Source organism: Pygocentrus nattereri, chromosome 24, assembly GCF_015220715.1.
Source record: "Pygocentrus nattereri isolate fPygNat1 chromosome 24, fPygNat1.pri, whole genome shotgun sequence".
Lineage (NCBI taxonomy): Eukaryota > Metazoa > Chordata > Actinopteri > Characiformes > Serrasalmidae > Pygocentrus > Pygocentrus nattereri.
This window is the reverse complement of record NC_051234.1, coordinates 25168717-25181658: the sequence shown is the minus strand read 5'-3', so window position 1 is coordinate 25181658 and position 12942 is coordinate 25168717. Positions and strand designations below refer to the sequence as shown.

General features: G+C 36.8%; 1 protein-coding gene across 1 annotated transcript in view; it reads right to left on the bottom strand.

The window, feature by feature from the left end:
* sgk3 (serum/glucocorticoid regulated kinase family member 3) overlaps positions 1 to 12942 on the bottom strand; it is a 22132-nt gene extending 9190 nt beyond the window's left edge. The window contains exons 1-9 of the mRNA XM_017716709.2: positions 12698 to 12942; positions 5217 to 5409; positions 4532 to 4615; positions 4138 to 4210; positions 2819 to 2894; positions 2415 to 2490; positions 2148 to 2197; positions 1953 to 2010; positions 1558 to 1641 (exon numbers count right to left, since the gene is read on the bottom strand). Coding sequence (XP_017572198.1) covers positions 1558 to 1641; positions 1953 to 2010; positions 2148 to 2197; positions 2415 to 2490; positions 2819 to 2894; positions 4138 to 4210; positions 4532 to 4615; positions 5217 to 5294 — 579 coding nt within the window. The 5' untranslated portion in view covers positions 5295 to 5409; positions 12698 to 12942. The remainder of the gene's footprint in view (positions 1 to 1557; positions 1642 to 1952; positions 2011 to 2147; positions 2198 to 2414; positions 2491 to 2818; positions 2895 to 4137; positions 4211 to 4531; positions 4616 to 5216; positions 5410 to 12697) is intronic.

Genomic DNA, 12942 nt, shown 5'->3' with positions numbered 1-12942 from the left:
ATTGTGTTCTTTACCACAGCTGACTTTATTGCTTACCTAGCTCACTATAGCTAAGTAAATAGAAGTCTGCACTAGGATCTACGTTCCTATGTCTACATCTCTCCTATGAGAACAGCGGAGCAGGGTAATGCTCTGTTTACGTTACTGCTGAAAAGTGTTGCCATGGTGACAGAGTCTGGTTTGACAATATCTTTTATTTGTTTAAGGTGAAGAAAAAAAATGATAATGCATACCACACTGTTTGTGACAAAAAAGAAGATGAAAAAAAACAGCCTTTAAGCCTTTAAACACTTATCACTCTTCACAGAAAAGGCATATAGTGCTGTTGGGTTGACTACTATCCATTTTGGAAAAGCAAAAGCATTGTGTTCACTTAGTCCAGATGTTTGTAGCACACTATGAGCTGATTTTAGAGATGCAGCACCATATGTGAAAAAGAAGACAAGCTAATCAGACAAGATGTTTAAAGGTTAGGCCCGGGCAGTGTGGAAAAATTGAACAGAAGACGAATATAAATAATGGCACTTTTTGCCATCCAATCACAATTGGTGTGCAAGTGGTGAAGAATGGTTGTCTTTTTTTGTATTATGATCAGATAAAGTCATTTCTGGTATACTGTTACAGCTTAACCCTGGCTACGATATTTGCATAATGTGTCGTGGTAAAGATGTGGCAGCATTCAGATCTAGTGAGAGAGCACTTAAACATAAAATCCCAATACAGATCAGCCAAAAAAAAAAAAAAAACTAAATTAGCTCATAGCAAAGTTTGGAGCAAAAACAGTTTTCAGAATCTTGGTCAATCCTGACTATGCATACCGAGTATTTTAATATCTCTAAATATTGCATTCAGCAACATTAATTTCATTTTTTTTAATAATTTGAAATTGCCAGCTACACGGTGTCAAAATTTCATGATGAACAAGCCAAAAGAAATGCTACAACATTACTTAGAAGAAATAATTTCTCCATTATAAGAGTTTTTTTGCCTGTGACATTATCTTTGTCCATGTTCTGACAGTAACAAAATGCTTTTGCCATTATTCATATAATGAAACAATGGCAAAGATAAAATGAGCACATGCTAGCAAGTATGTACAGTCCTATCCAGATGTTGCAATCTTGGACAAATGAAATTCTGTTGATATATAAATGAAAATAAATGACCACATCCTCTACAGAGAACACACTAATGCACATTTTAACTCACAATTACACAGATTATTTACAAATTTAACATAGTGGGAAAACACAACAAAAAATATGGCCTGTACAAACGTTTTGGCACATTTTATATGTTAAATTAGACAAATAAATAGTGCTGAAAAATGCCATATTTAAGTGTGTTCTTTGTACCTTCAAGGTGCGATAGCTTATTTACACTCACGTCATCAAAAAAGTAATTTCTCCAGGGGTGTTCAAACTTATGCATATGACTATACGCCTATTTTGTGTCTACACTCATTTTATGAGGTCCATATCAGGATCATCTCTCCCCAATACCACAGTTTATGCAATTTTTATTCACAAAGATGGTTTCACAACTGTAGATAGTTACCTCTCTTCTGTTTAAAATGACCTTTTTTTGCAAGACTTTGATTGCATAACACTTCCCGTCTCGCTTCCTCTTCGCAAGTAGAACCTTTTCATGAGAAAGAAAGCATGGTGGGTTAAAACAGTTCCAGTCTGAGAGAAAACGCCCCGTTACTCTAGACCTGTGAGACTCTCACTTCTCAGTAGGAAAGCCCATCATTTATTAACTGCAATACCGCAAACAAAACTAATAATTCACTGTTAGACAAAGGCTTTCACTACCTACAGAACTGATACCACCACACTCCATATAATGTGGTGTACTTGCACTTTTTAATTGAGTTACGGGCCATTTTGTTCACAAAGATACATATAAAGTGATTGTTTTCATTCACAGCAGTGCATCAAAAAGAAACATACCTTTCCAAAGCTCCCCTTACCGATGACTTTAAGAAAGTCAAAGTCAGTGGGTTTAGCCCTGGAAAGAAATAAAGAGCCAAATAACTATGTAAACAAGACCATTTCCATAACATACTCTACCCTGTCATGTTTTAACATCAGTTAAGCATTACTGGCAATATAAATGGTAAAAAGTCAGCAGAACGTTGCACTTACTGGGGATTTGCAGATGGTCCCAGGTTAATATTTCTGGAGGTAGAGCTATTCTGTAATAGAAAATAACGATACATGTTCTAATTTAGCTCTGTGTCAACATTACACTCATCTATATTAGTAATGAAGATTCAGTACCTAAAAACAACAACCAGCAACTTAGCTGTCGTGTGTGTAATAATGATACCAGTTTCACTTCACAGCCTATCAACAGGTCCAAAACATATATATAAAAAAAACAAGCCAAAGTAAATGTGAAACACCACAAACCTTCTCATCTTCATCTTCTGAGGCATCCGAGAAGTTTTTTGATTTGTCCATTTGCAGAAAATCTCGGACATCTGGGCTGTGCGTTTGAATGGAAGAGTGGTCACATGTTAGAAGTCTGACTGAGACCGTACAAAGCAACTGCTGTTAAGAGTAATATGAGCTCACATTAATAATGCTACGGAAGAAAAATGCCTGAGGATATTTCTTCTTGTCATTACAGTCCCAAAAGCAATGAAAAATCTCTGTAATCGTGTTAGGTTCTTTGTTTGTTCCAGCAGAACATGTTCATTACAAACTTGTTAAAAGATATGAGACATTTGTAAAAATCTGCTGGACATGTCACCATGACTGTTCATGAATAATAATTCTGGTGAAACACTGTATAAATTGCCTGATGAACTCACTGGTTGCTGAGCTGCGGATGGGACACGATTTTCTGGATGAACTCATGTAACCCCGTTCTTCTCTGTTTTATAAACTCTGATGCGGACCACAAAAACATATTAGTCTTTCAAAAATGAATACATGAGCAAACAAACTTTTGCTTGTACATAACAAAAGAGTCTGTAATGATGAGGAGAATTTATAGTGCAAAACAATCAAAAGTCAACTAAGCAGATTATACTTATTAAATTTCTTGCAGTCCTGAATCTTTATTAAAGGAAAAGTCCATCATTTTTCAGCTTAATCTTTATTTAGTGTGTCTGCAGCATCTCGATTACCATTGACAGTAATTTTCATGTGGTTCCCTTTGCTTAGTAATAGAAAAGAAAAACTGTTTACTCAAAATGCACTTATAATGTAATCCAATGGGCAGCTGCTTTAGCACACTGCAAGAAATGATGAAAACTATTAAGTTTAGTCAATATAACTGATGTCTTATTAAAAGATTGCTGCACAAACATTACAAGATTACTCAATTTGTTTCTAGGTGTGTACAAAAACTCTGTTTGCTTCTAGACATGAGTCTGCTCATTTCAGGAATTAATGGTTGAAATAAGCAGCATCATCTGCCAATAGAATGAGAATTTCACTAGATGACATAAAACAAGTAAAAATGTCTAGAAAGGTCTATAATTAATATTCTTTCAACAATCTCCTAATGAGAAGTATCCAAAACATTGCCCAATGCTTTATGTCCTTTTGAATATAGGGAAATTACTGCACTTTTAATAATCAAGCTGTCACTGCAGATTAAAGTCATTAAATGACTGCTTAACCAACAGTGAATGGAACAGAATGCAGTAGCATGGGTACCAGCACAGACTTAATTCAAGCCTTTAAGCACAAGTTTAATCTGTCAACACATGCATTCAATTACATGACCAGTGGCTGGAGAATGACAGATATACAGATCATCTCCTCTGGCAGTGTAACTGGTTATGCACGAGCTCTAAACAACTGCACAGTTTAATTTGTTCAATAAATCATTATGCATTCAAGATCCTGTATTTAATGCTGGTATGTTGAGACGTGCAACTAAAAACAGTGAGAATTTTTTAAAATAGATTTAAAACAGTTCATTTGCAATATGGACTTTATGGACTGCATTAAAGCTAATCTTATTTGTCAAATTCACATGACCTCTATTTAACTAAACAAGGCACAGCTACCACATCCCAGCCTTACAAACAAGGCAATAAGAGTAGAAGCCCACATAGGCTGATTTTTCCTTTTTGCACTATTAACTGCAACACTGCATATGTTCAATTGATATAAATACCTGGGTCAAAGTTGTCACCAAATATTCTCTTAGCAGGTATCTTCAAATTCAAAGCAGGATACTGTTTTTTCAACTGTTGTAAAAAATATATGGGTTTATAATCAGGTTATATTTTGGCTTAACCAGTTTTACAATTCCAAAAATGTATATTTTAAGTTTCGCTAGACGCAACTTTAAGCAAGAGGAATGGCTTCTCAAAGCAGATCTCTACATAGCATGTACTACATATCTCAATTTAGCTTTTAATAAAACAAAATCCTGAATGAATGAAATCACAAGACATTTGATGCTTCAGTGTGTAAATCTCAAGCTACATTATAACAGATATATGAAACATGAACATTAGACATCTAGTTCTAAACCAATCACAACATACAGAATGTGTCTTACTTACTGTATTATACAGTTTATCAAATTCTGTATATCTCCTGAAGACAAACCACTCATGTCTTCCAACACTGACCATCACTTTGTAAACCTAAGACAACAGAAGTAGAGTAGTTAATGTTTATTCACCATCAAACTATATCAAGGGCAAGACAAGTGCTATACAGTACTGATAAAATTCATTAATTTTTCAGAGAGTATCATGATATTTGATGACATTTAATTATCAAAATTATCACAAGGGAACCTTACACATGATTTACACAGAATGTGTGCATCTGAAAAATCATACAGCTGCAATAGTCCAGAATTTTGTTGTGTAATCAAGATAACATTAATAGGGTGGCAAATTCATTGTTGTTTCCAAAGAACCAAGTTTCAATGAGCTAAAACAACACAGCCCAGCTGATTAGAACAGCATTTTACACTGAGAATTTGACATTATGTAGCAAATCTAAACAAAGATCTCCATAATTTCTGCCACAGTTCCTTCAAAACAGCCTGAAGCAACCAGCAAATGACTTACTTTGCACTTAGTTTTGATTATTGTTCAATATTGCTAAAACTAAAGATCAGTATTTCTGTGTTACACCAACACAGTATTGCCCAGCACCAGGGAAAAACCAGTACTAGTATGCATACAAATAATGAAAACTCTCTCAGATGTAGCCTGTGAGGTAATCATCACTTACAGTGTAGCGCTTTTTCTTGTCTCTCTGCTCATTGTAGCAGGGAATGCTGACATTAGGGCAGCTGGAGTGCTCGTCCATCCTGAGGGCTCTGGTTGGCTGAGCTCAGAGAAGGCAGCTCGGTGTAGCAGTGGTTCTTCAGTGCTCTGTTCTGGAGCACAGCTTAAACACACAACTGACAATCTCCATTCTAGAGCTGTGCAGAACAGAGAGAAAGAGCATGTCAGAGAGCGAGAGAGGTGCTCCGCCGCTGTCCGCCAATCCTGTTAGGAGCAGAGCGCGGCGCATTAAAGGGCTTCCACTCTCGCTCTGCATGAATGAAAGACAAAAAAGAATGGGAGAGCTTGGCGTGACTGCAGACGGACCCCATCGGGGTCACTAATCAAGCTCAACATGTGCACAGTGTGGAGCTGCGGCATGGCCGGCCATGCTCCTCCTCTCTAAGGGTGGGGCATGTGGCAAAAATACGTGCCATTATTGAAGACTGTAGTAGGCAATATGAGGATAAACACCATTAAAAAAAGTTTCATCTTGTTTACAAACCTCAGAAAAACTAAATACTGTGATTACACACTTTCAGATGTGATGATTTTTGATAGCATGCACATAGACACCTATGAATGGTTTCCACAGAAGACAGCAATTAAGAGACCCTCTGAAAATGCCAAAGGGAGATCATAGATAAAATTTTAAAAACTAATACTGTAAAAATACTGTACTAAAGTACACCCTTACTTGCGATACACACAGCGCATCCAAAAAATACCTTCAAGTAAGGGTGAATTAATGTGGAAAAATAACATTGCAGCACTAGAAAATATATTTACTAGAGATGCCAAACTTATTCAAACTTCTAAATCTATGAGACATAATTTTTTTTTTACCCAAATCAAATGTTTAAAAAATGTAATGGTATACATATAAGTATTTACAGGTACCTACAGACCAATTTATACACAGTCAAGATAGGTGCTCGCTATCAGCAAACACTTGAGGATCAGGTATCAGCATTGAAAGGGGAAAAAGCAGTATTGGTGCATCACTAATGCGCACATAATAACAATAACAGATTATCACTTTGCTCAATCCATTGCCTCCTTTCTCTACACCTACTGAGAGTAATACAATGAGGGTCACATCATGGAACGCACATAGAGAGAGACATACACACTTTGCCTCTCCCACTCTCTCCCCACCTACACACATGCCCCCATATTGAGCGTGCAACATTCTGCATTCCCTCTGCTGGAAAGGAGATAATTTTAGATAACCTTCGGCAGGTGGAGTGTCACTACCGCACCACTGCAGGACCCTCACAGCGCACAACAGCCACTGATAAACATTCCTGCCCACAGACTGAAGGTTAAGTCTGTAGAAATGCCAAGTACATCATGGGTGAGCGTTTAATGTGACTATTTAAAGAAGAATGGTTATGGACACTCGCACATAGGGCTGTCCATATAAACTGATGTTCAAATATGACTTAATTTTCTTAAGGAGTCCATATTCTAAATGTCTCTTGGATTTAATGAAGTTCTAAATGCACATTTGTATGGCTTAATGTATAAAAAAATAGTATTTTTTCAGGATCATAATTAAACAGGTTGTTTTTGTTACTGTGACTTTAAGACTGATGATATATGCAAATGAACTCTGTTCTGACTGGCTGCCCTGTATTGGGCCTCATTTAAGAAGCAAACAGTGCTGCAACTCTCCTTATAACTTCAGCGTGAATGGGCAAGACTAAACCACTGTAAATAGGTACATGTTGAAGTATGTGTTGTTGTGACATCACAAAAGCAATTCCTTCAAAATGGGTTGTTTTTACAGTTTAGTCTACATACATAAATTGTATGGATGGAAGAATGAAACATTTTGAAACTTTAAGAATGTTTACCAAGTATATTAAAAGGAAAATTCAGTGTTCTGTGACACGGGCCCTTTAAAAACATTACTCAATCCATAATATGACGTCTGCGTTAATTTTAGCCAAAATGATTTACATTTGGTGGATCATATGAAAGCCTTGATTCACCAAAACACCCACGTACTGAAACTCATCTGTACATGAGGATGGTAACTGCACATGATACAACATTTATTATTTTTGGACAGAGGCTCCTTTTTATATCGCAGCAATTGCAGTATTAGCATAATGTTACCAATGCAGTAGTACTCAAGCCCTGGCTCTGCTATAAATTAACTACCTAAATATTCCTGACAATATAGTCCAGTTCAGCTAAGAGGAAAAGAATAAACAAAACCTCAGCATAGCTGCTCTGTAGCCCTCGTGGCCCTGGTACTCTTCCACATGGGAAAAAAAATACAATGAGAACACGCTTGTTAACATTCCAGAAACATTTTTTCCCTCCCTGAGGAAAGAAAGAAAAAAAAAAAAAAAAAAAAAAAAAATCACATACATACCTACTCATTATTTGGAATGCAAAACCACCAAAAGAGTGCTATTATTTTTCAAAACACCCTCATATGATTCTGTACTATTAAAAATGAAGGACAGAACTAAGACAGTAATGTTATAAAATGGCAAAATTGCATTTTTAACTAAGAATTATAAAAACAAAATATTGGCAGTAGCTTCTGAAGGTCCCAGACTGGCATTCATTTTATCTTGTCTTTCTTTCTGCAACAACTTACATTTGTGAGACGTGGTCAGTGAATCCTTTAATTATCTGAATTTCTGCACGCATGACTCCTAAAACATGATCCTACTTTCACCTAAACCATAACAATACACAAACAAAGTCTTGTTTACATAAAATAAGGCAAAAACAGAAAATAAAGTGGCCTTTGCTATGACAGCAGAAGAGCAGAAAGAAAATCATGGAAGAATAAAAAAGATCATTCAAAACAACTCGCAAGGGATGCACTGATATAAGAAATCATGGGTCAATATCAGTATTCAACATATTGCATGTTCAAATCTACCATTGTAGATGTCACTGCCAATACTTAAACATTTAGACAATATTTTATCTATACAAACTTGATATCGTAACAACAGAAGACCCCTTTTGGTGCTATATAGAACCCTTTTCAAAAAGGGTCCATTTAAAACCATCTACATACCATCTACCTTCTCCATCAAACAGAAGATCAAAGGGTTGCAAAGGGTTCTTAGAGTGTTCATGGTTCCATATAGACCCATTCTCTTTACTAAAGAACCTGAAAACCCATCTTTTTAAAGAGTGTACCTGTATTACTACTGCAGAGAAATATAACTACAGTCGTGTACAAATGGTATGCAAAGGGCCCCAGTCAAATTACATGTTTTGTTGAGTGAAAATAAGTAACACATCTCTTACAGAGAAGAGACTTAAAGATGACATTTTTCTTCAAATTGTAGTGCACAATTTTTATTTACTTGCTCAGTTTAACAGATTGGGAAAAATAAAATACAAAATGTGTCACAGCTTTTGCACAGCATGCCTCCCCATGTGCCCCCAATGTGTTGCATTCAGTAAATTAACAGTATTTGTGCATTAAAATGTGCAGAAATGGAGGACATTCAATTCAACAAGACATGCAAGTTGCATTTCACTGTACCCATAATATTTTCTATAGGACTGCAAATGACGTAAAAGTAATAAAGTACATTTTTGCAAATCAGGCCAGCACTGCCTAAACACTCAACTCTTCTGCAGTACAATAAAAGGATCAATGCATATTAGTTTTTAACATCTTAACCTCCCAAACACCCAATACTGACCAGTTGTGTTTAAGCAATTGTCTGCCAATAGTCATGATTCTGATATTGACATGCACCCCTAGTATTGATTTTTTAAATTGCCCATATCATGGAAAAATAATTTCCCTTGCTTTTTTAAAAATAAAGGAGTTTGAAGAGATATGTTACTATTGTTAAAGTTTCAAAACACACTATTTACTATTCAGTCCCGCCCACTGACACTGATGTTATAAGGAGTGTTTCAGCTCAGTGCTTTTTGAATGAGGCACAGGACAATCATAATGGAGCTCATTTATTTTATATCAGTCTGAAAGGTGCAAATACGAAAATAGCCTGTTTATTTCTAAGGGATGAAAAGTGGTCAGAAAAGATAAAATATAAGAAAAATTAAGCCTTTAAAGGACTGCAGCATTTTTCAATCTAATGTCTATCTGTGCCTTTTGTCCTGTATGGATGATTACTGAGGACAATCATTTTGACACCTTTGCCTATGTGTAATAAAAACTGTTGAATGTTGAAATTTTTGTCGAGATCAAGATCAAAACATTTTTGTTACAGACGGGACAGAGACTAAATGCTGGAGGAACCCTTTAACAATGTTTCCCACCATTTAAAATCACAGTTAAGTAACATGCAATTGCTGGACAGTCCCATCGACCTGCCAGCACATGCACACCACCACTAACGCGTAGCTTGCACTTTTCAAACTACCAGGTAAGAGGCGTTAGAGTACAAGTTGTTGATTGAGGCCAACTGTCACAGTCACCCCCCAGCACAGGCACAGTTTTAACCTAATCTCTACCTGCCACACAGTCTCTATTTATAGCACATGGTCAACCACCATGGATAATAACGGTGAAGCCTTTAATCATACCTAGAAAAGATCTGAAAAGCCCCTGACTCACAACAAGCTACTATAAGCAACCAAAGGGCAGGTGCTTAAGCATGTGCTCAAATGATTCTTTTATAACTGTTTTTTTTTCCAAGCTATAATTGTTTTCTGTTCTATTTTTAAGTACAGGCAAATACTTCACCATTACTACCCAGAATGGTTGACCATATGCAGAGATCTGAGTGAAAAACACTGAAATACTCCTTTAAACTACATCTTGTGAAGCACAACCTACTAAATGGTCTAAAGAACCAGCGACTGAAAATCACATTCAAATGACTGGGATTTATTTTAGAGCTATAAAACCAAATATTGTGAAAGCTCTTAAATGGGAACAGCCAAATGTGAGCTAATGGCTGACTAAGGAACAAGGTTTCTCATGTCCTCTTTGCCTCAGACTGGCCGTCAGGAAGCACAGCACACAATCATTCATCTGTTCACTCTCATTCTGGGACAAGTGACCAAGCGGCAGTGTGACATTTAATCCTGAAAGTGAAAGCAGGAACTGAGAACTGCCTACAATTTAGCAAACAAACATGACAAAAAAATCAAGCTGAAAAGATTCTGTGCTGTCAGTCAGAGCAGATAGGCCACTTAGAAGAAACCGGTTCAATCTTTGCCTGCTTTTCATAGCTAGGTACAAGTCTATGTAGCAAAATTATGCTTCAGTGCCCATTATTATGCAGTTCGAGCCTAATCCATCATGGTGACTCTGAGCCAAGGACTTAAACAGGAATTCCACCCATTTTGCTAAATTACTGCATAATTAAATAGTTCAGATGTAAACTGAGGTGCTGAAAAGGGTTTGGTGTGAAATAGTTTAATGCAGAAAAACTTGCCGACATAGATTCCTTTACTGTGGTGGTGACAGGAACCACGAGTTGCAAAGTCTACAACACAAATACAGCCATTTTACTGATAACTGTTCCTAATGGTAAATTAGTGGTAAATCCTAATAAATACATTTTATTTGACCACTACTTTGCCTTACACTGCTTTTCACATAACTCTTGGGCCTGCATTTATTTTAGAAATACACCATAGGCCAAAACCTATAAAAAAAAAAACTACCATAAAACAAAGTTTCAGATCACAGGCCACGTATTTATAACCATTATATGTGACAAATTAGCCTGAGATAGCTTTTAGAGTCATTTCAGATGTCCGGTTCCCATCACCACTGTTGTTGAAAATTCTGCATTTCTGAATTAAACAATTTTCACATCACACCTTAAAAAGTATAAATGACTTTGGTGACAATTTACTGGCTCAACTGTGCAAACTAGTTTAAAAGTTCATGGAATTTTTCTTTAAACTAATGGTTTAAGAAAAAAAAAAAAATCAAACGTACGCAATTTCCCTCTCATACCAAATGAAGTCGGTCATCCCAAAGATGTTCAGAGCTACGAGGTTAATAAAATACAAGTCTATATCACCAGTCTAGGCTTCCATTACTTGTCCGCTACCTTAGCCTCCTAGCTTCAGTGCAAAACTAAAGTAATAAACTCTACATTAAATACGTTGTGGCTGATCAGTCAACGTTGGGATGAAGGGAAATGGGAAATGATGGTTCTTCAAGGGTTCTTTAGTATATGGTTCTGTATAGAATTGTTTGCAGACTAAACAGTTCTTCGTAGGGTGAAAGGATTATTCAGATTGACGGAGAATGTGTTGTATATGGTTCTATATAGAACCTTTTTTGAAAATGGCTCCATGTAGCACCGAAAAGGGTTCTGCTATAGTTACGATAGCAAGCTCGAAGAATAACAATAGAAGAATGCTTTTCGGTGCTATATAGAATCACGTACAATGCATTCTCCATCAATCTGAAGAACCATTAACTTTACTTAGATCCCTTGAAGAACCATCTCTTTCAAATGTGTACAGGATAGCTTCACTTTGTTCAGTCAAGCAGGTGGTTCAATCAACACACAACAAAAAGAGATGTACACAAACACATGTACCAACATGCCATCACTGTGATGCTAAAACAAGTCTGGACAGTAATGAAGGGTATAAGAAATGCACAAATCACTCCTATTGCTCTTAGATGTTAAAGTCTGATTTCAATAATGTTAATGATGTTTCACTTAAATGTTAAAGTCTGAGTTCAACCAACTTCAAAAGCCAGATCCTGTATCACTTACTGCAATATAAATCATAAACGACCTGTATAACCCACCTCTTTACTTGATGCTGAAGGGAAATGAAGCATACGTGTGCTATAAAATCCAGTCATTTCCCAGCAGTATAACTTTATATTCAAGGTTCCTTGATAATATCCCCAGCTAGCGTGGTATACAGCTGGCATAAATGCCTCTACACACACAACGCTATAAAACGTTTTAGGGAGGGGGGCATTATTTCGCAGAGGATAATTATGGGTGAAAAGGAGCCAGGGCTTTTAAAGCTGTATCAGCTCAAGTTCATTGTAAATAGACGTTAAACCAACCTGACTAAACTCGAGTTAAGATTTCACGACTAAACTAACCTGTTACATGTTTTAAAGAAGGACTTCGTGTACTTTTTAAAGTACCTTTCTGCTCACATTATTACGCTAAACTCAATTCGGCTTTACGTTTTAATCTTTCCGTTCCACCTTAAATGGTGCATGAATTACCGCAGTGACTCGCGGCGCCTGTCCTCAGCCGTCTGAGCCATTTAAGGTGGAACGGAAAATTCGAAGAAGAAGCCAATTTCAGCCTCGTGGAAAAAAAGGGCTTGAAGTGTGGAGATGAAAACATTACATAATCCAGCTGAAGACCTGTAGCTAAAACAACTAACTCTAGAACAACTGAACACAACTAGAAACGTCCATTTCAGCTTATTTTACACACTTTATGAGTTCATGAAGTCTTTTTTCCCAGAAGTCTGTCTGTGACTTGCCTTATTTTCACAAGCTTTCCACGGAAACCGTCTCCACTGACGTGTCGGACTGCAGAGGAAGAAGCTGAAGAAAAACTCGGCGTATGTTTCACTAGCAAAGACTCCGGTGACTAAACGGACACATGCAGGGTTTTCCTTCATCCATTGCTGTTTGTTTCTGAACCGCCAAAAGCAAAGCTGAGATGGCCAGCTGCTGACGTTTGGCCCGAAATTCCGCAGCTATTTGTCACGGGACAAAACTTGAA